The sequence below is a fragment of the Aulonocara stuartgranti genome (genome assembly GCF_965226115.1).
Source record: "Aulonocara stuartgranti genome assembly, chromosome: 4".
Lineage (NCBI taxonomy): Eukaryota > Metazoa > Chordata > Actinopteri > Cichliformes > Cichlidae > Aulonocara > Aulonocara stuartgranti.
Genome location: NC_138942.1, coordinates 20,482,292 through 20,504,714, shown reverse-complemented (window position 1 = coordinate 20,504,714; position 22,423 = coordinate 20,482,292). Strand labels below are relative to the sequence as shown.

At 41.4% G+C, this 22,423-nt stretch overlaps 2 protein-coding genes across 2 annotated transcripts; both read right to left on the bottom strand.

Annotated features, from left to right (window-relative positions):
- Nucleotides 1-392: 392 nt before the first annotated feature.
- LOC309704548 (uncharacterized protein) lies at nt 393-9,182 on the bottom strand. Its single transcript, XM_082529768.1, has 4 exons — nt 5,763-9,182; nt 5,372-5,653; nt 3,932-4,876; nt 393-2,469 (listed from the first exon to the last, which is right to left on the bottom strand). Exons 1-4 carry the CDS (start codon nt 5,977-5,979, stop codon nt 1,247-1,249), a joined length of 2,667 nt encoding a protein of 888 aa, XP_082385894.1. The 5' UTR covers nt 5,980-9,182; the 3' UTR covers nt 393-1,246.
- A 4,170-nt stretch (nt 9,183-13,352) lies between these two features.
- On the bottom strand, nt 13,353-14,886 carry LOC309705663 (E3 SUMO-protein ligase ZBED1-like; the record flags this gene model as incomplete). The annotated part of the gene is made up of 2 exons (XM_082531585.1): nt 13,353-14,264; nt 14,522-14,886. 2 exons carry the CDS (start codon nt 14,884-14,886, stop codon nt 13,898-13,900), a joined length of 732 nt encoding a protein of 243 aa, XP_082387711.1. The 3' UTR covers nt 13,353-13,897.
- Nucleotides 14,887-22,423: the final 7,537 nt, after the last annotated feature.

The following is a 22,423-nucleotide window of genomic DNA, read 5'->3' as shown; positions in this document are numbered from 1 at the left end:
GTATTTAGGTGTACAGATCACATGACCATCAAAAGAGCAGTGTAGGAATGAGAGAAGATCAACAGGGGAGCACACAAAGAGGTTTATGGACACAAACTGGGAAAGGTGGCATGCTCAGTTGATCAGTAGAATACCACACTAGACTTTCTTCCAGGACGGTTGAGGACCCTGTTGTGGGGGCGAAGCTTGGGTCCAATGTTCCCTCTAATTTTTCATGTGTCTGAGCGAACACACAAACTCTCTGAGCGGTCCCTTGGACCACTGTGAGCAACAGCAGGCGTGTGCACTGTGGTCACGTCAGCATTGAATCCATCCAAGTTACATGGTTTATTAAAATAATCAAATTACAACATTTAAATTTATGTTAGACTTTTTTTTAATTAACTCCTTTAGCCCACTTACAACAAAAATTCAAAAAAAAATCTTGTTCATGACCTGTGTAGTATGTTAACACTATTGGAAGTAAAAATAACTTGAACTCCAATTTTGAAAACGCAACTTTCTTTTTTAAAAAAAAAAAAAAAAAAAAAAAGCTCTGACTTGTATTATGAGTATGAGTCTGTGGTCTGGGAGAGAGTCCTGTAACTCTCTGTCTGCAAAATACAGTATATAATGACCAATGTTGGGCAATTAATTATATAATTACGTCTTCAAAAAAGTAACTGATCTATGCAAACAAAGTTTTTTGCAGCTGTTTACTTAAAATGCAGCCAAGGCGTTTTTTTAAATAAACATTTCAAACTATTTACAGAACAATCAGCTGTTCTGCATCAAATTTGATGCCACACAAATTATTTGTGCCACTCCAAAAATAATTTCAAATCAAAATCAAATCAAATCACTTTTATTGTCACATCACATGTGCAGGTACATTGGTACAGCACATGTGAGTGAAATTCTTGTGTGCGAGCTTCACAAGCAACAGAGTTGTGCAAAATACAATAATGTAAACAAGCAAAATACAAGAATGGCTACATCTGAAACTAATAAATATATGTACAATATATAATAGTATATGCATTTCTGGATGTGTATACTAAATATTTTTCTACGTGTGTGTGTGTGTGTGTGTGTGTGTGTGTGTGTGTGTGTGTGTGTGTGTGTACACATATTTTACAAATTAAATAGAGTCAACAATAAATAAAATATATAAAAATATACAGAGTTGAGACATGTGCAAAACAGTGGCGTTACTGTACAGTATGGAGTGCATAATGTTAAAGTTCCAGTAGTGAAGCTGAGGTGTCTATGAAGTGTTCAGCAGTCTGATGGCCTGATGGAAGAAGCTGTCTCTCAGTCTGCTGGTACGGGACCGGATGCTGCAGAACCTCCTTCCTGATGGAAGCAGTCTGAACAGTTTATGGCTGGGGTGACTGGAGTCCTTGATGATCCTCCCCGCTTTCCTCAGGCACTGCTTCCTGTAGATGTCTTGGAGGGAGGGAAGCTCACCTCCAATTATCCGTTCAGAGCACCGCACTACTCGCTGGAGAGCTTTGCAGTTGTAGGCGGTGCTGTTGCCATACCAGGTGGTGATGCATCCAGTGAGGATGCTCTCAATGGCACAGTGATAGAAGGTCCTGAGGATGCGGGGGCTCATGCCGAATCTTTTCAGTCTCCTGAGAAAGAAGAGGCGCTGCTGCGCCTTCTTCACTGTTTTGTTTGTGTGTACTGACCACGTAAGATCCTCAGCCAGATGTACACCAAGGAACCGGAAGCTGCTCACTCTCTCCACAGCAGCGCTGTTGATGGTGATGGGGGTGTGTACTTCTCTGCACCTCCAGAAGTCCACTATCAACTCCTTTGTCTTTGCGACGTTGAGTGTGAGATGGTTGTCTTGACACCAGTGGGTCAGGGCGCTGACCTCCTCCCTGTAAGCCGTCTCATCACTGTTGGTGATAAGACCCACCACTGTAGTGTCGTCCGCAAACTTCACAATGATGTTGGAGTTGTTAGTGGCCGTGCAGTCGTAGGTGTAGAGTGAGTACAGGAGAAGGCTCAGTACACACCCCTGTGGAGCACCAGTGTTCAGTGTGATGGGGGATGAGGTGATGCTGCCCATTCTGACCACTTGGCGTCTGTCAGACAGGAAGCTAAGGATCCAGCTGCAGAGGGAGCTGCTCAGTCCTAGATCCTGCAGTTTCCTGTCCAGCTTCGAGGGAACGATGGTATTGAATGCTGAGCTGTAATCTACAAACTGCATTCTCACATACGTGTCTCTCTTCTCCAGGTGTGACAGGGCAGTATGTAGTGTCAGGGCTATGGCATCATCAGTGGACCTGTTGTGGCGGTATGCGAACTGTAGAGGGTCCAGTGAGTCGGGTAGTGCAGAACAGATGAAGTCCCTGACCAGCTTCTCGAAGCATTTGCTTACGATGGGGGTCAGGGCTACAGGTCGCCAGTCGTTCAATGAGGAGATGGTGGAGGATTTGGGTACAGGGACGATGGTGGCCATTTTGAAGCAGGCTGGGACTACAGACAGAGAGAGGGAAAGGTTGAAGATGTGCGTGAACACTGCAGCCAGCTGAGCCGTGCATGACTTGAGGAATTTCTGTCCACTATGAGATAAAGGAGAACAACAGGAGATGTATCACTCCTGTAACACCTGTAACATTCAACAGTCGCCTCATTGTTCTGACACACACAACAAAACTATTGACTACACTACACAAGTTTTGCGCTAAATGTCTCAAATCTCTCACATTTCAATGGTTTGATTTTTGCTCACAGGCTTTTGAACGTTTTCCTTATAAAACGCAGTTTTTACTGTTTCTTTTTGCAGTAAATATAAACAGCGATAGTATTCAGGAAGAAAAACAAACATTGCATATATTTTTAGCATAACTCTGGTTTTACGTGGCCTATCAACACAATTTAAAAACTAGTATAAAGTCCACACTTTTCCATCAATTGATCTGTCTGTCCTGCTCACATCTCCAATGGTTGTACACGGTGTCATTAACGTGGTTTCACAAACACCGGTTTTAGCCTTTGCTGCATTTTTAGGTAAAAGATTGCATGTAACTTTGTTGTTTGCAAAACTTGTGGATACATTTTTAAATTAAAAATTTCTATTTGCATTTCAAGTTATGAAGATATTTTGTTAAAAATGTTTGTGGTGTTACAGTAAAAACGTAACTTTTTTTACAGCTTCACATTGCAAATGCAGAGTACTGTGACTTTGTTGTGTGGAACCGCAATGACATATTTGTTGAAAGGATTTTGCCTGACCTTGAGTTTTGGGATGATGCGATTCCTAAAGTTGAGTGTTTTTTTAGAAACAGTATACTCCCAGAAATACTGGGACAGCAAGTTACAAACATACATGTGTAATGTGATAAAAGGACGACAACATAATGACATTTTGAATATTGTTATGACCTGATGGTAGTCATGAGTTCTGGCTATTGTATTTGCTCTGACGTAGCATTAGAGCACAAATTGTCATTTAATTTTATTGTACATTTAATTGTGTCATTTAAGTGTTGTGTAACACTACACAATGATTAAATGCTATTGAGGCAGCATAATAATACATTGGTGGTTTATTTACAAGATTAGACTTTTAAACAAATAAACAAAATAGATTGCAATCCATCTCACAGTATAATACTGTACAAACTGCCAGCACAATTTGACAGTTGGAGAAAAATATTTCATTTGAAAACATTTACAGACTAATCAGGAGTCAGGACTTAGGTACTACTATTACTCTACCCTGTTCTACTTATCACCAGAGCCAAGCAGCAGATACTGGACACTACTCTTCCTCTCCACCCCCTTCTGTGAGCCGTGACAGTGACAAGACATTTAATTTTTTTTAACTGATTGATTACCACCCACCCCCCTTACTCCAGTGGGACAACAGACTCGGAGAGATTTGATAAGGCACAACAAATTACCCCAATCTTGTCGATCAATGCATGTGTCTCACCTGGCTTTGTGGACATGTTCTCTATTGGCATAGCCCTGCTCTGCAGAATTTGATATTTCCTCCTGACTAAACCTATGACTCGCTCAACATGGATACGCAAATTGGCTATTTTCCTTGTCTCTGCCACTTCATAGGCTGACAGCTGTTTTCTCCCTTTAGTGAATGCCGGTGTCTGTAGTGAAGCACAGTAAAACCCCACATTATCGCCAATATTGAACCCACGATCTGCAAGGACAATATCTCCAGGTAACAAGTTATTTAGGAGGCCACTCTCTATTGTGATCTGCTTATCGCTAACTCTCCCTCCCCAGGCAGAAGATATGTAAGTGACGTAGCCTTGGGGGGCAACACCAATCAAAAATTTTACAGTGTGATGGTGCTTGTAGTTGGACCAAGTTTGAGCTTGTGCAAGAAGATTAGATGGTCTCTCAATAAAGACTTCAAAGCAATCAACAATCACAGCCACTTTACATCCAAATGCCTGTCTGAAACTCAGTGGCATCGTAGCTTGAAGAACATGTCGCTCTGGCCACTCAATTAGGAACTCTAACCTTTTATGAAGTATGTCAATTACTTTATGCCAAACTCTAGAAGCAGTGGACAGAGAAATATTGAACCTGAAAGCTAAATCTTTCAGGGGCAGATTTAGTCTCAGCCTCAGCAAAACTAGTATGAATTGTTCAAATTTGGACAACAAAGACATAGGTCCCGAGGTGATATAGGGCTCGCACAGTTCAAAAATCTGAATTAAAACTAAGAAGTTGGGGAGCCCTGTGTAGAACTTTGTCTTGTCTTCATTTTTTTCAAAAGCCTCCTGGCTGAACTGTGTGTCCAGAGCCTTGCTCCGAAGATCAACCAGCTCTGCTGTGTTCTGTCTCAAAACATCCTCCATCTTCTCGATGTCATCCATCGTCAGCTCTGTCTGGCATCCAGCATCCGCACAGCCTGCAATATAACAGTGGGGGAGCATAATCAGCATAATAGAGGCAACCTCAATTTTTACTCATTTTCACTGTAGGAGTTTTTTTAGTGGGCTATTAGAATCTGGTGTAATGTGTTTAATTCACTATGTTAATTTAATGTAATTATTTTTTTTAATCAACAAAAAAACATGTTGCGTCTAAACAAAAAATATATTTATATGTTTCTCACCACAGAAACCTTACATTACGGATATCTTTACTTATCTGTGAAAGGAGACTGTCTGGAATCTGGCAATATAAGAACCATAGCAGTGTACAAAAACCTGTGGTGTGTGCCTGACGGTAATAAGTGCCACTTTTTCTTTTTTTCTGAATAAAATGGTATGGATTTACTCTGTGATTAAAAAAAATCACAAACATGTAATATGTAACTTGGACCATAATCATTACAGATAATGGCATCTTTTTCTCTTTGACATGATTCTTGTTTGTTTTACATCTCAGCACAATATCTTACCTGGATAAGTGAATGTCTCATTCACACTGAAGTCTTCTGGTTGTGGATTCTCAGCTGGAAGCTGCAGTTCGGGGTTCTCCACTGTCACTAGGCTCAAATCCGGGCTCTCAGCCGTCTGTTGCATATCCAAAATCGCCTCTGCACATCGATGCTGTTCTGCCTTAAGCTTCATTCTTTTCTCTCGTTTGAGAACTGATTCCGATCTGGGTTTTCGTTCGTAGCCGAGATTGACCGTCGGAGCCCAGTCCTCCGACTCGTCGTCATCCAAAGCACTTGGGCAGCCTATAGTCCCAATCAAGTCAATATTAGACTACTAACTTAAAAGCACTAAGTAAACGAGAATTTAACGACAACCTAATGCTAATAAGTTCGTTTGCAAACATAACATTACCTCTGACGAAGTGGTCGCTGCAGACACGGGCATTGGCAGACTCTGCTCCTCCCAACTGTAAACGTAAATTTAAAATCCATTTTTTCCTACGTTTTTCGGTTAGAATTTTCCATTTTTCTCCTCTTCGTTGGGCTATTTTTGGTACCCTAAAATACCGTTTATCAGTTTCTCTGGTCGACCTACTGGAGCATCCGTAAACACAACAGGACATAGGCATTTTGCGTACTGTCTGTCTGTGATTTTGCGCTTATCTTTTTCACTTGGGGTTAATTTTCTACGTAACATGAGCTGAGAAGCAGCAGCAACGCTAGGCTAATGCTAGGCTAACAAGCTGGCTAGCTAGCAAGTTCAAAACCTGGTTCTAAACTGAAAGAAGGTACAAAAACAGTTTACTTCCAAGCCAGAGTATCACGCAAAAAATCACAGAAATTATCTCTTGAGCTCAAGCTGCTCCATCTGAACCCAGGTTTGCTCAAACTAATGCAATAAAAAAATGTGGGTGCCATGAACATGCAGACTGATCTGTGCAAAGTGAGGAGGATAGCAGTGACATGGCATTTTCAAACCATATCTTTTAAAAGCCTGCACTGAGAAGCAAAATTTCTAGCTTACTTAGTTTTTCCAATTCAAGACAACTCAAATAAACTGGGTTGATCAGCTTTTTGAATAAAAACTACTGGTAACTTATTTAAACAAACTGATAAAAATTGAGTTTAGTATATCCTTACATTTTTTTAATTAAACACAATGTTAGATTTTACAGTGTACATGATAATGGAGTGCTGCTGGAATAAAATAATAAAATCTTTATGTTTCTTGGGGCTTAAATTGCAAAATGTGAACAAATGCCTAAAAACGTTCCAGAAGCTCGTCGTCCAAACTGCAGTGTAATTATAAAACAGAAAACCTCTGTTAAATAACAGAAAATGCCCTATTTAATTATTTTGTGTGGACATATTCTCAACAAAAACATTTTTATATTTCATAACACTTTACAGATATTTTTTAAAACTTTATTAATCCAGAAGGAAACTTGTGTGGTCAGCATTTACTTTATAAAACTAAATACTGAATACAAAACGTATTAATAAATAATCATTACATTGAAATTTTCTTCAGGAAATGCATTGTCTAGTTCTATAAAATCGTGAGTTTTTTTCAGGTTTAAGGCTGGCAGTTTGCTATCACACACAACACTGAATAATAATTAAATACGTGTTTTTAAATAACACAAAATTCAAGTCGTTCTTTCATAAAAGTCTTTTTTTTGTTGTTTTGCTGTGATAGAGCTCCTGACCCAGGCCAAGCTGGCTCTCTAGGAAGACAAGGAAAAACTCCCAGGTGCCAGATGATGGGAAGAAACCTCGGGAAAGTGTGCACAAATTCCACTTGACAACACAATAAAACGCAACATAGCACAAAAGGTCACGGAGGATCTCATAACAAGGACAGAGCAGGACGAATAGGACAATCACAGGAAAGGAACAAAATCACGAAAAAATTAACGGAAAGGACAAATAAGAAGGGGGTGCCATAACAATAGAAAAATAAGGATGGATAATGGAAAAGACATTACAGAAGGAGGTGCCAGAAAAATAATAAAAACAAAAAAAGCCTAAGCTAACACAGGACAAACATTAAAGATACTGAACAAAAAAACCCCCAATAAAACAGAAATCCCAAGAGTGGGAGGAGACACAGCACACTATAAAAGGAGGGGCAGAGAAGAGTTTCTTCATTTTAATTTGGCCAGCGACGCATGTGCACACCCTGAAGAAGGCACAGCCCAGCCGAAATGTAGCTACAGCCATGCGTCAGCGCTAAAAAGTGTTTTTGCTTGTTGTTTTAGTTTGTTATTTTTTGGGGGGGGGGGGGTTTCTTTTGATGTTTTTTTCATTTACATATTGATTTACTGGCCTAAAAATTGGAATATCATAAATTTATAACCTAAAAATTGGATAATTTATGGATAAAAACAGTTTAAAAGCCTAAAAATTGGAATTAAAAATGACACAGACTAAATTCATTGAGAAATCAAATTTTATTAAAACACAGTTAGAAACCTAAAAAAACAGGACAAATAAAACACAACTTTGGTAAAATTAAACATAATTTGGTACTTACCTGAACCTGAAAAAGAAAAGGACGGTACTTACCTCAATTCGGACCTGGGGATTGCCGGATACGGTAGATGGGATGGCGGGTCTCGGGAAGGGTCATGGTGCGGAGCGTGCACCTACTCCTGCCCTCCTTGTGCAGGGAGGAATTTCCATTCCCCTAACCTAACCCACCCTAATAGCGATGGGATTTCCGGCTCTTTTTAGAGATCCGGCTCTTTTGGTTGGGCTCACTAAAAAGAGCCGGCTCTTTCGGCTCCAAACCGGCTCTTCGGGTTGTTTTGTTGCTTTAATTAATTTATTATTAACAATAATATAAAATTATGCACAAAAGGAATTACTAGCGTAAAAAAAAGTGGTTTTATTCATATATGTTTATATATAAATATATGCGGTGGCCCCTAGAGACAAAACACGTACAAACTTCAAAACACATTTCTAGCATGAACTGAACTTCCAAAGCAGAGCTACTAGATCACTTAAATTACACAATTAAAAGCATGTGTGTATTGTTTGTGTATTTATACACACGCACTCATATATATCCAAATAATTAAAAAAAAAAGTTCATTTACCTGTTACTACCACACACCAAATCCGGTCGTTGGTACTTGCTGGCTTGTGTAGCCACTAGGTAACAAAAGCTCAACACTGCGCCCAGCATCCTGGAGCACTTCTGTTGTCTTTTGTACGTGTTTTGAGTTTTTACGTGCTTCAGAGTTTTTACGTGCTTCAGAGTTTTTACGTGTTTTGGAGTTTGTATGTGCTTCAGAGTTCATACGTGATTTGAAGTTTGTATGTGCTTTGTCTGTAGGGGCAACCGTAAATATACTTTTTATTCACTTCACATAAAATGTAATAAATAAATCATATAATACAAAAATCAAATATTCACATTTCAACTTTTAACTATTTAAATTTTCAGCTTTTTCCTTTTACAAATTTAAAGTGAAACAACACAAAACACTGCAAACCACAAAACAATTAAATATAGATTAAAATATGAAAACAAAAAGAAGATGCATATTCTGCTGTCTTTTCTGTGGTTTTCCTGCTCTGTGAATAGAGGGAGACAAGATGAAGTATACTTCTAATGGCCTATTCCAATTGGTGGTAATACATCATAAGAATTGAGGAAAGGTGGTGTTGATGGAGACTCTGGGGAAGGCCTTCGTCTGCCAGGGTGTTTTGGAGCCACTTGAATAAATTTAGTTTGCACTGGAGGTGGACGAGGTTTAATCTGTGGAAAGATCTGAGACGGAGTCGGAGTCTCCCCATAACATCTCCCCATCACGCCTCTATGGACCAACGGTGCGAGCTTTTGTCCTTTCTGTTTTTCTAATTTAAGCTGGAGTTGAACGTCTTTCACTCTAGATTTTAGATGACCTATCTCTTTTTCTTCATTGCCAGCTTTTCTGATCATCTGGTTCACTGGTCCAATGAGCTCCTGTTTTTGTTTGAATAAAGCGTATTCGGAAGACTTTACCATATCATTGTACTGCTTTTTAAATGATTCCAGCTCCCGTGTTTTATCTAGTAAAGCTGCATCTAGATCCTTGCATCTGGTACGTAGACAGTTCAGCTGTTTTTCAAGAAACTCCTTCGTTGTTCCAACAAAGGGGGTGCCTTCCACTCCGTCTACGTATTTCTTTTTCAAGTAGTGGAACATATCCCTAAATTCCACCTTTTCTTTTCCTCTCAAGTGACCTGCATGTGGAAATGCCTTTTCAAAGGACAAAACGCACTGGCACAATTCCTCTTGGAAGTAGCGCTCTTTCTTCTCCAGCCAATTCACTTTGGATATAAATCTTTCCCGTTGCTTTTTTGTGGAGCGCAGTTTCTCTTCCAGCGCCACCTTTTCAGCCAGTGCCTGATTGTGTGCCGCTTTTACTTTGTGCCGGTCCACTGCTGTCTTTCTGTGGTTTTCCTGCTCTGTGCTTAGGGCCTTTTTGACGTCTTCAATTTTCTTTTTCAAAGAATCAACTTCGTCTTCAAGCATAGCCTTCATTTTCTTTTCCAAGGCCAGAGCTCTAATATTACTCTGGCATTTCTGCTTGATCGCCATATTCTGGGCCTTTTGGTCGTCTATCACTTTGCCCATTTGACCTTTCTCCTCTGTTAATTCTTTCATGTTTTTAACCATAAATTCATTTTCGTCTTGTAACTGTGTATTATGCCACAAAACACCGTCAATCCAACACTGCGAGGATTGACGTTCTTCCTCGCGTTCCTTAACCGCATTGACGGTCACACCTCTACTATTTTTTACTGCCGTCTGCAGCTTTTCTATTTTGGAGTCATACATGTTGATCACCTCTTCTAACTTCCTGTCTGCAGCATTTGCTTTGTTTTCCAGTTTTTTAGTATTTTCCTGGTAAAACTGCTGCATCTTATTTTTTTCCTCTTTGTGGCGTTTCAATAATAATTCAACAACTTGGCTGTTGTGAAATTGCTGACGTGCCACCTTTTCTTTCTCTGTTTCCAGCAGTCCTTGCAGGACTTGGACTTCGTCCTCGTGTTTTTCTTTAAGCTCAGCCAGAGTTTTCTCCGTCTCTGCGCGGAACTTTACCAGAGCTTCGTGGTCATCTTTTATCGAGTCCAACCTGTCTGCGATGTTTGTCCTGTCATCCAAGACCGAACCCAGCAGCTTATTATTCTGCAAAAGTTCATTGTTTTCTTTTGTTAGATCCTCGATCCGTTTCTTATTGACTGTATGCAGGTTTTTGAAGTAGTCAAGCTCAGTTTTGAGCTTTTCAACCTCGTCGATCATTGGCTGCAGTCTTTGCTCGAACTGTCTGGCATATGTTTCTTTTTCTTTTTCACTTTTTTTAACCATTGTTTTCGAGAAATTAACATTTCTGTCTTTGTTAGCTTTCGAACTCATTTCTGCTTTTTTATGTGCTGTATCACTCCAACAAAACGATAGCTTAATGAATTCCCTTTGACAGCTGTCCTCTATTTATAGACTTGAACATCAAAGGATGAAAGGACTGTCACTATGACATCACCACGTTCTGTGACGTAACAGGGCTTTGGAGCGTGATGTCACGGGGGTGGGCGTGGAAAGGATTTTGGGGGTCTAAACAAAGCGTGTCTTTTTTTTTTAAAACTTTATTTAACAAACAATGAGTATACAACATACGAACAGATGAAGTATACAACAGAACATGAACACAAAAAGCCAAGGGTGAAAGAAAAAGGTAACAATTATAAGAATACACGCAAAAATTCACATACATATATTGTTGTGAGAGCCTTTTTGTTGGTGCAGTCTGATATTGATTGTATGTGCATGTGCACATCCTTAAAATAATGACAGAAATATGGTGTTTTGTTAGTAAACTTACATTTATGGATAAAAAATTTAGCTAAAAGTATTAAGAAATTTATCATAAAAAACATTTCTCATACTTCTTGGGGAACTTAAAGAAACAGAATAAAACATTTTCCCATCGTAAAGAAAACTCCCTTAAAATATGGACAATAACAAAGCTGCTAAATTCCTTCCAGAATCTCTGTGTAAAAGAACAGTACCAAAAAAGATGTGTCACCGTTTCTGGATGATCCCCACAGAAAGTACAATTAGTATTTATGTCCCTTTTGAATTTGACCATGTAGTGACTGGCTGGATAACATGTATGTCGAATTTTAAAAGAGACTTCTTTCACCTTATTTACAATCAAATATTTATGGGGGACCATCCAGACTGTCTTCCGCTTGATATCTGGAACACTGATTGGAAAATTATATAGTGCAATAAAGTCGTTGTAAGTAAGTAGTTGTCCCTCTTTACTAACCAGCTGAGCCACCAATAGGATCCCATTTTGGAGCCAAGTTTCCAGGAAAAGTGATTTATTTTTCTATAAAATATCTCTGTTGTTCCAGATAAGGTATTTGTGAGGTGAGAAGTTGTGTTTATAAATGAGGGTCCACGCTAAGAGGACCTGCTTATGGAAGGATGAAAGCTTTACAGGGACTTTCTCAACATTGTAATTACAATTTCAAATAAAAGTAAAGCCACCAAAACGAGAGAAAATGTGGTATGGTATAAAGTTCCAGATAGAGGTAGGGTTTTAAGAAAATGTTTGGCCCAATTAATTTTGAAAGTGTTATTTAAAGTAGAAAAGTCTAAGACGTTAAGCCCACCTGATTCGTACTTATTCATCACAACAGTTTTTCTAATATAGTGCGTACGGTTTTTCCATATAAAATTAAAGAGCATACGGTCAATATCTTTACTACTTTTCTTATCCAGATGTAAGGAGAGAGCAGCATATGTTCATCGGGATATCCCTTCAGCTTTAGTAATTAACACTCTACCTTTCAAAGACAAGTCCCTTGTTCCAAGATGGCGCCGCCGCGTATGGATGCCCCGGTGCTTCAGTGCGTTACTTCTGTTTTGTTTTTGTGCATAACTTCTGTGTCTGGGCACTCCTCTGGATATTCTTACACTAGAGAAGAGCTTCTTAACTACAGGACTACAACACCTGTGGATTTACTTCCAATATTTGTCGCATCTGCGGCAGATTTACTGCAGACTCTGATCAGGAAAGTGAGACGCCGAAAGCGAGGAAAGCGAGCCGGCGCACTCGTGCGTCTGAGGAGACGCGGACTGCGAACTGCTCTTCCTGGGATCTTCCTTTCCAACGTACGCTCACTCAGGAATGAGATGGACGAGCTGGCCCTGATGAGAAGCATGAACAGAGACGTTGCCTCCTCCTGTGTCTTGTGTTTTACGGAGTCGTGGCTCTGTGAGGACATCCCGGACAGCGCGCTCAAGCTGGAGGGCTTTCATCTGCTGCGCGCGGACCGGCAGGCCTCTCTCTCTGGTAAGACCACAGGTGGACGTGTCTGCTTCTACATTAATAGTGGCTGGTGCACAGATGTAACAGTGATTGCTCAGCACTGCTCTTCCTCTCTGGAATACCTTTTTATTCACTGCAAACCGTTTTATTCTCCGCGGGAGTTTGCTTCATTCATCTTGGCCGCTGTTTACATCCCGCCAGATGCGGATGCGCAGGCAGCTCAGTGCGCACTCGCGGAGCAGATACTGCACATGGAGCGGACATTCCCGGACTCTCTCATCATTGCTCTTGGGGACTTTTACAACACCCCCCTCCTCACCCCACACAAAAGAGGATTTCACACCACCTCCTCCCACCACAACCCTTCATATTCATGAAGCAGATGCGAGGAAGCAGTTTAAGAGTCTGAATGCTCGGAAAGCTCCCGGCCCAGACGGTGTGTCTCGTCTACTGGACGCAGCCGGAGGGTTCACTTGGTTGTTTGCTCTCAATAGAAGCTGAGCGCGTCTCCGTGTCTGTGCTGGTAAACGATACTGAGTCCCAGTGCTCAGTAAACTGTACACCTGACCGTTATTCTCCCACTGAATCCGGTGTGTCCACGGTCCAACACGTGCTCAACACGATGGTGCTGACCGGTGCCCAAACACACCAGAACACCAAATAAGTAAAATAACACAAACACGAACTTCTCCATGGCTCGTCGGGATGGCAACTGCTCCAAAAGTGACACATGAAATAGGCTGACATTTGAGTTTGACACGGGAGGTGAGGGGGTGTTTTGAATATGCTTGACTCCGTCACGAGGTTGCGCACAGCATCACCGGCAAGGGGGCTTGGTTTGAGAGGTTTTTGGCATCTGTGATGTGATTTACAACCATCCACCCATGTACAGCAAGAAGCCGCACTCACAACCGTGGGCATCAGCAAGTTGGTGAAATTTAAACAAAACAAAACAGCATTCCATCTGAAACTCTCTTATTGTACCCAAAATACAAATTTTAGTGATTACATGTGGCTTCATTAATTATGTTCAAACGGATGAATACATAACGCAAGTAATAACTTTATGATCAGTCAGTGAATGAAGGAGCTCAAGAGTGCAAATATAGTTGCAATAAAGTGACAAATATGCCCTTTTATGTCAAACAAAGACCGAAATAAGTGGCATCAGTGTGAGGATGAGAATGAGCGATCCAACCTCACACTGCAGATATCAGGGCAAAGCACAGTGGGGGGGGGTTGCAGTCTTCTTGGCTGGACCTTCTTCTGCAGTGTGTGATCTTCTAGGAGAGTCTTCATGCAGCATGCCTGCCAGTGTGGTCCACACTGCTTCTCTGTCAGTCTTGGGCACACTGCGTAGGTCTTTAAAACGTGGGTCCAGTGCAGTTGCGATCTGGAGCCATGCATAGTTGGTATGTTCCTGGCGGGAAGCAAGGTCTTCCTTAAACTTCTCTTTAAACCTCACCACATATGCAGGGTCCTCATCAGTTACTTCCATGACACGGCGCAGGTGGCAGAAGGCTGGTAGAACTACAGAGCAGGAGACGTAGGCCTCTCCTCCCAGCAGTTCAGTCACATATCTGCAGTGGAATACACACACACACACACACACACACACACACACACACACACACACACACACACACACACACACAGAGAGAGAGAGAGATAAGACAGCAAATTAAAAAAAGCTTTTTAATACTAGGTAATATTAATAAAATATTTGATTTCATTTATTTTTTAAATAAGACATTTTCATAATAACAAAACTGATTTAAGATGTATGTTTGATACATTTAATCTAAACCTACAATTATGGTCACAATGACAGGCTCACCTGCAGGGCTCTAGAAGTGTCTCCAGTCTCTGGAGTTTGTCCCACTCTGGAGGCATCAGGAGGACAAGTTTATGCTTTTGTTTATCCAGAGTCGCGGTTACTGCAGTTTGGTTGCGGATCAAGCGCTTCACCATCTCCAGCGTGGAGTTCCAGCGCGTAGGCACGTCCTGGGCCAACGGCTCCTGCTTGCGCCCCAGTGACACCTGCTCTGCGTTCAGCTCTGCTGTGTTTGCTGGGCTGTGCTTAAAATGGCCAACAATTTTGCGGCATTTGGCCAGCGCAGTGACAAAGCCACTGTCTGCGAGACTCACTGTGATGCATCTCTGTAGAATGTGCGCGGTACACGGCATGTGATTGAATGGCATGATGCGAGCCGCGGCGATCATATTGCGCGCACTGTCCGTGCCTACTGTTGTCACCTTCTCCTCAATTCTCCACCTGCGAGCAACAGTCTGGAACTGCTCTGCACAAGCCTCCGCAAAGTGCCGCTCTTCCGTTTTCATTATAGTCAGCGCAAAGGATGTCAGACCCCAGGCTTCAGTGATTAAATGCGCAGTAACTCCCAGGTAATTGTCATTACTCAATGATGTCCAGTGGTCTCCTGTCAGAGCCACGCATTCTGTGTGAACTAAAGCCTCTTCTTTTTTCTTTTTCTCCGTTTCATACAGTTCGTGGATTCGAATTGTTATTGTGCTTCTCGCTGGGGGCTTGTAGGACGCGTCCTGAGATGCAACCTTTAAAACATCCGCAAAGCCCTTGTCCTCCACAATGCTTAGCGGTCTGCAGTCCTTTGCTATCCATTTGGCTATATTGTCGGTCAGTTTGTCCAAAGAAGACTTACCGAGTGGCCTGCGTTCACTAAGAGTGGTCTGACGCAGGCCGGGTGAAGCTGCTGCCCCGACAAACGCGTGTTTGGCATTAAGGTGGTATTTTAAGGTCGAATTTGAACGGTGAAATTGAAACTCTTTACTACAGTGAGTGCAAATTACAACGCGTTTGTTTATTGTCCCATCTATGTTCTTCTTGTATTTAAATTCCCCATCCAGAAGGCCATCCGCTTCCTGCTTCTCCATTTTCAGTGGCGCGGTAAACAAATCAAGTGGAATTATGGGAGCGACTTATCTGCGTGTTGCGCTAAATAGTTAAATATTCTAACGTAATTAATTCCAAAATTTAATTATCGCAATTAACGCGTTAATTTCGACAGCTATAAATATAATATAATATAATATAATATAATATAATATATCATGTTGCTATTTAATGTTTTTTGTTCGTGTTGCAGCTGCTCTGTGAGCCAAGCTTTCGTTGTCTAAATTCAATGGCAATATATCTCTGCACCACACGATGGCGATAGATTCTCACAGACAGTCTGTGCTCTGCTTCCGCCACCAGTCATCTTTAAATCTTTTTTTTAATTCAATGAAACCTTTATTTAACTGTCCATCTCGCGGCATTACTTAAAAAAAATCATATTTAAATACAAAGAAGATTAAATACATGAACGACAGTAAATTGATAAAATAAGAGCAAATAAATATATTTACAAATGATAGCAACATCAATGGAATAAAAGCATGAACAGCAGCAGAAGGAGAAAGAGGCCTGTATCTACATTATTACTCTGGCAGCTCTCAGTCTCCATACAGACAGGACACGTTGCAGCGTAATTGCAGACAGGTGCGTGGGCCTGAGCTCCGCCCAGGCAGAATGACGAGTGGAAGAAAGCAGCAACACAATAAACATATGTAGCCTTGCGGAGCCGGCCGGGCAGACACCGAGACAGAGTGCAACGATTTTATACGTGACAACATACACAAAAAAACACACACAACAAAAATCAGAATGTGTTTGTGATTTGGATTTTTATTTAAAGGTGAAACCTTTTTTCTTTTCTTGTTTTGCCAGATTAGACATTTTGATTCATTTCATTTAGTTTTTTTGTTTTACTTTGATGCTATAATAGATGTTTTTAAAATGTAGTCATATTTAATACTATATTGCATCATGGCAAAACAACAGTCTCCTCAAGCTGCTTTATACTGTAAGGTAAAAACACTACAGTAAAAGCCAGAAAACCCCAACAATCCAATGATCCCCTTTGAGCAAGCACTGGGCGACAGTGGGGAGGAAAAACTCCCTTTAGGAAGAAACCTCCGGCAGAACCAGGCTCAAGAAGGGGCGGCCATCTGCTGCGACCGGTTGGGGGTGGGTGGGCAATCTCAGTCCACGAGGGCCGGTGTCCCTGCAGGTTTTAGATGTGTCCTCGAACCAACACAGCTGATTTAAACGGCTAAATTAGCTCCTCAACATGTCCTGAAGTTCTCCAGAGGCCTGGTAACGAACTAATCATGTGATTCAGGTGTGTTGAGCCAAGGTGAGATCTAAAACCTGCAGGGACACCGGCCCTCGTGGACTGAGAATGCCCACCCATGATATAGGGAGACAAGATGAAGTATACTTCTAATGGCCTATTTTAGCAGTTAATTTTTAACAATCAACTGGTGGTAATCCATCATCAGAATTGAGGAAAGGTGGTGTTGATGGAGACTCTACAGGAGGATTCACTGGGGAAGCCATACCTGCACTTCTGCCAGGGTGTCTTGGACGTACCTGAATAAATGTAGTTTTCCCTGGAAGTGGACGAGGATTAATCTGAGACGGAGTCTCCTCAGAACATCTCCCCATCATGCTTCTATGGTCCAACGATGCCAGCTTTTGTCCTTTCTGTTTTTCTAATTTAAGCTGGAGTTGAGCGTCTTTCACTCTAGATTTTAGATGACCTATCTCTTTTTCTTCATTGGCAGCCTTTTGGATAATCTGGTTCACTGGTCCAATGAGCTCCTCTCTTTGTCGGAATAAAGCGTACTCGGAAGACTTTACCATGTCATTGTACTGCTTTTTAAATGATTCCAGCTCCCGTGTTTTATCTAGTAAAGCTGCATCTAGATCCTTGCATCTGATACGTAGACAGTTCAGCTGTTTTTCAAGAAACTCCTTCGTTGTTCCAACAAAGGGGGTGCCTTCCACTCCGTCTACGTATTTCTTTTTCAAGTAGTGGAACATATCCCTAAATTCCACCTTTTCTTTTCCTCTCAAGTGACCTGCATGTGGAAATGCCTTTTCAAAGGACAAAACGCACTGGCACAATTCCTCTTGGAAGTAGCGCTCTTTCTTCTCCAGCCAATTCACTTTGGATATAAATCTTTCCCGTTGCTTTTTTGTGGAGCGCAGTTTCTCTTCCAGCGCCACCTTTTCAGCCAGTGCCTGATTGTGTGCCGCTTTTACTTTGTGCCGGTCCACTGCTGTCTTTCTGTGGTTTTCCTGCTCTGTGCTTAGGGCCTTTTTGACGTCTTCAATTTTCTTTTTCAAAGAATCAACTTCGTCTTCGAGCATAGCCTTCATTTTCTTTTCCAAGGCCAGAGCTCTAATATTACTCTGGCATTTCTGCTTGATCGCCATATTCTGGGCCTTTTGGTCGTCTATCACTTTGCCCATTTGACCTTTCTCCTCTGTTAATTCTTTCATGTTTTTAACCATAAATTCATTTTCGTCTTGTAACTGTGTATTATGCCACAAAACACCGTCAATCCAACACTGCGAGGATTGACGTTCTTCCTCGCGTTCCTTAACCGCATTGACGGTCACACCTCTACTATTTTTTACTGCCGTCTGCAGCTTTTCTATTTTGGAGTCATACATGTTGATCACCTCTTCTAACTTCCTGTCTGCAGCATTTGCTTTGTTTTCCAGTTTTTTAGTATTTTCCTGGTAAAACTGCTGCATCTTATTTTTTTCCTCTTTGTGGCGTTTCAATAATAATTCAACAACTTGGCTGTTGTGAAATTGCTGACGTGCCACCTTTTCTTTCTCTGTTTCCAGCAGTCCTTGCAGGACTTGGACTTCGTCCTCGTGTTTTTCTTTAAGCTCAGCCAGAGTTTTCTCCGTCTCTGCGCGGAACTTTACCAGAGCTTCGTGGTCATCTTTTATCGAGTCCAACCTGTCTGCGATGTTTGTCCTGTCATCCAAGACCGAACCCAGCAGCTTATTATTCTGCAAAAGTTCATTGTTTTCTTTTGTTAGATCCTCGATCCGTTTCTTATTGACTGTATGCAGGTTTTTGAAGTAGTCAAGCTCAGTTTTGAGCTTTTCAACCTCGTCGATCATTGGCTGCAGTCTTTGCTCGAACTGTCTGGCATATGTTTCTTTTTCTTTTTCACTTTTTTTAACCATTGTTTTCGAGAAATTAACATTTCTGTCTTTGTTAGCTTTCGAACTCATTTCTGCTTTTTTATGTGCTGTATCACTCCAACAAAACGATAGCTTAATGAATTCCCTTTGACAGCTGTCCTCTATTTATAGACTTGAACATCAAAGGATGAAAGGACTGTCACTATGACATCACCACGTTCTGTGACGTAACAGGGCTTTGGAGCGTGATGTCACGGGGGTGGGCGTGGAAAGGATTTTGGGGGTCTAAACAAAGCGTGTCTTTTTTTTTTAAAACTTTATTTAACAAACAATGAGTATACAACATACGAACAGATGAAGTATACAACAGAACATGAACACAAAAAGCCAAGGGTGAAAGAAAAAGGTAACAATTATAAGAATACACGCAAAAATTCACATACATATATTGTTGTGAGAGCCTTTTTGTTGGTGCAGTCTGATATTGATTGTATGTGCATGTGCACATCCTTAAAATAATGACAGAAATATGGTGTTTTGTTAGTAAACTTACATTTATGGATAAAAAATTTAGCTAAAAGTATTAAGAAATTTATCATAAAAAACATTTCTCATACTTCTTGGGGAACTTAAAGAAACAGAATAAAACATTTTCCCATCGTAAAGAAAACTCCCTTAAAATATGGACAATAACAAAGCTGCTAAATTCCTTCCAGAATCTCTGTGTAAAAGAACAGTACCAAAAAAGATGTGTCACCGTTTCTGGATGATCCCCACAGAAAGTACAATTAGTATTTATGTCCCTTTTGAATTTGACCATGTAGTGACTGGCTGGATAACATGTATGTCGAATTTTAAAAGAGACTTCTTTCACCTTATTTACAATCAAATATTTATGGGGGACCATCCAGACTGTCTTCCGCTTGATATCTGGAACACTGATTGGAAAATTATATAGTGCAATAAAGTCGTTGTAAGTAAGTAGTTGTCCCTCTTTACTAACCAGCTGAGCCACCAATAGGATCCCATTTTGGAGCCAAGTTTCCAGGAAAAGTGATTTATTTTTCTATAAAATATCTCTGTTGTTCCAGATAAGGTATTTGTGAGGTGAGAAGTTGTGTTTATAAATGAGGGTCCACGCTAAGAGGACCTGCTTATGGAAGGATGAAAGCTTTACAGGGACTTTCTCAACATTGTAATTACAATTTCAAATAAAAGTAAAGCCACCAAAACGAGAGAAAATGTGGTATGGTATAAAGTTCCAGATAGAGGTAGGGTTTTAAGAAAATGTTTGGCCCAATTAATTTTGAAAGTGTTATTTAAAGTAGAAAAGTCTAAGACGTTAAGCCCACCTGATTCGTACTTATTCATCACAACAGTTTTTCTAATATAGTGCGTACGGTTTTTCCATATAAAATTAAAGAGCATACGGTCAATATCTTTACTACTTTTCTTATCCAGATGTAAGGAGAGAGCAGCATATGTTCATCGGGATATCCCTTCAGCTTTAGTAATTAACACTCTACCTTTCAAAGACAAGTCCCTTGTTCCAAGATGGCGCCGCCGCGTATGGATGCCCCGGTGCTTCAGTGCGTTACTTCTGTTTTGTTTTTGTGCATAACTTCTGTGTCTGGGCACTCCTCTGGATATTCTTACACTAGAGAAGAGCTTCTTAACTACAGGACTACAACACCTGTGGATTTACTTCCAATATTTGTCGCATCTGCGGCAGATTTACTGCAGACTCTGATCAGGAAAGTGAGACGCCGAAAGCGAGGAAAGCGAGCCGGCGCACTCGTGCGTCTGAGGAGACGCGGACTGCGAACTGCTCTTCCTGGGATCTTCCTTTCCAACGTACGCTCACTCAGGAATGAGATGGACGAGCTGGCCCTGATGAGAAGCATGAACAGAGACGTTGCCTCCTCCTGTGTCTTGTGTTTTACGGAGTCGTGGCTCTGTGAGGACATCCCGGACAGCGCGCTCAAGCTGGAGGGCTTTCATCTGCTGCGCGCGGACCGGCAGGCCTCTCTCTCTGGTAAGACCACAGGTGGACGTGTCTGCTTCTACATTAATAGTGGCTGGTGCACAGATGTAACAGTGATTGCTCAGCACTGCTCTTCCTCTCTGGAATACCTTTTTATTCACTGCAAACCGTTTTATTCTCCGCGGGAGTTTGCTTCATTCATCTTGGCCGCTGTTTACATCCCGCCAGATGCGGATGCGCAGGCAGCTCAGTGCGCACTCGCGGAGCAGATACTGCACATGGAGCGGACATTCCCGGACTCTCTCATCATTGCTCTTGGGGACTTTTACAACACCCCCCTCCTCACCCCACACAAAAGAGGATTTCACACCACCTCCTCCCACCACAACCCTTCATATTCATGAAGCAGATGCGAGGAAGCAGTTTAAGAGTCTGAATGCTCGGAAAGCTCCCGGCCCAGACGGTGTGTCTCGTCTACTGGACGCAGCCGGAGGGTTCACTTGGTTGTTTGCTCTCAATAGAAGCTGAGCGCGTCTCCGTGTCTGTGCTGGTAAACGATACTGAGTCCCAGTGCTCAGTAAACTGTACACCTGACCGTTATTCTCCCACTGAATCCGGTGTGTCCACGGTCCAACACGTGCTCAACACGATGGTGCTGACCGGTGCCCAAACACACCAGAACACCAAATAAGTAAAATAACACAAACACGAACTTCTCCATGGCTCGTCGGGATGGCAACTGCTCCAAAAGTGACACATGAAATAGGCTGACATTTGAGTTTGACACGGGAGGTGAGGGGGTGTTTTGAATATGCTTGACTCCGTCACGAGGTTGCGCACAGCATCACCGGCAAGGGGGCTTGGTTTGAGAGGTTTTTGGCATCTGTGATGTGATTTACAACCATCCACCCATGTACAGCAAGAAGCCGCACTCACAACCGTGGGCATCAGCAAGTTGGTGAAATTTAAACAAAACAAAACAGCATTCCATCTGAAACTCTCTTATTGTACCCAAAATACAAATTTTAGTGATTACATGTGGCTTCATTAATTATGTTCAAACGGATGAATACATAACGCAAGTAATAACTTTATGATCAGTCAGTGAATGAAGGAGCTCAAGAGTGCAAATATAGTTGCAATAAAGTGACAAATATGCCCTTTTATGTCAAACAAAGACCGAAATAAGTGGCATCAGTGTGAGGATGAGAATGAGCGATCCAACCTCACACTGCAGATATCAGGGCAAAGCACAGTGGGGGGGTTGCAGTCTGCGCGCACAAGAGGGCTAACAACGCTGTGAGTGACGGAATCCACCCAAACTGAGGAACAGCTTGTTCCCCAGAGCTGAAGCCTGCACTGTTTGCACTATAATATAATATAATATAATATAATATAATATAATATAATATAATTAGGGCTGTCAAATGATTAAAATTTTTAATCAGATTAATCACAGCCTAAAAATTAATTAATCATGATTAATCACAACTCGAAATATGACCAAAATGTGTGCAAACATACGGACAGATAGCGGATTTTTACACACTTGTTAGTGTTATTTAATGCTAAGACCACGCTGAGTGGCCTGCGTTCACTCAGCGTGGTCTGACGTAGGCTGGGTGTTGTGCTGGAAGCGAATTAATCACAGCCTAAAAATGTATTAATCGCAACTCGAAATATATGTGTATATGTGTGTATATATGTGTAAAAATCGGGACAGATAG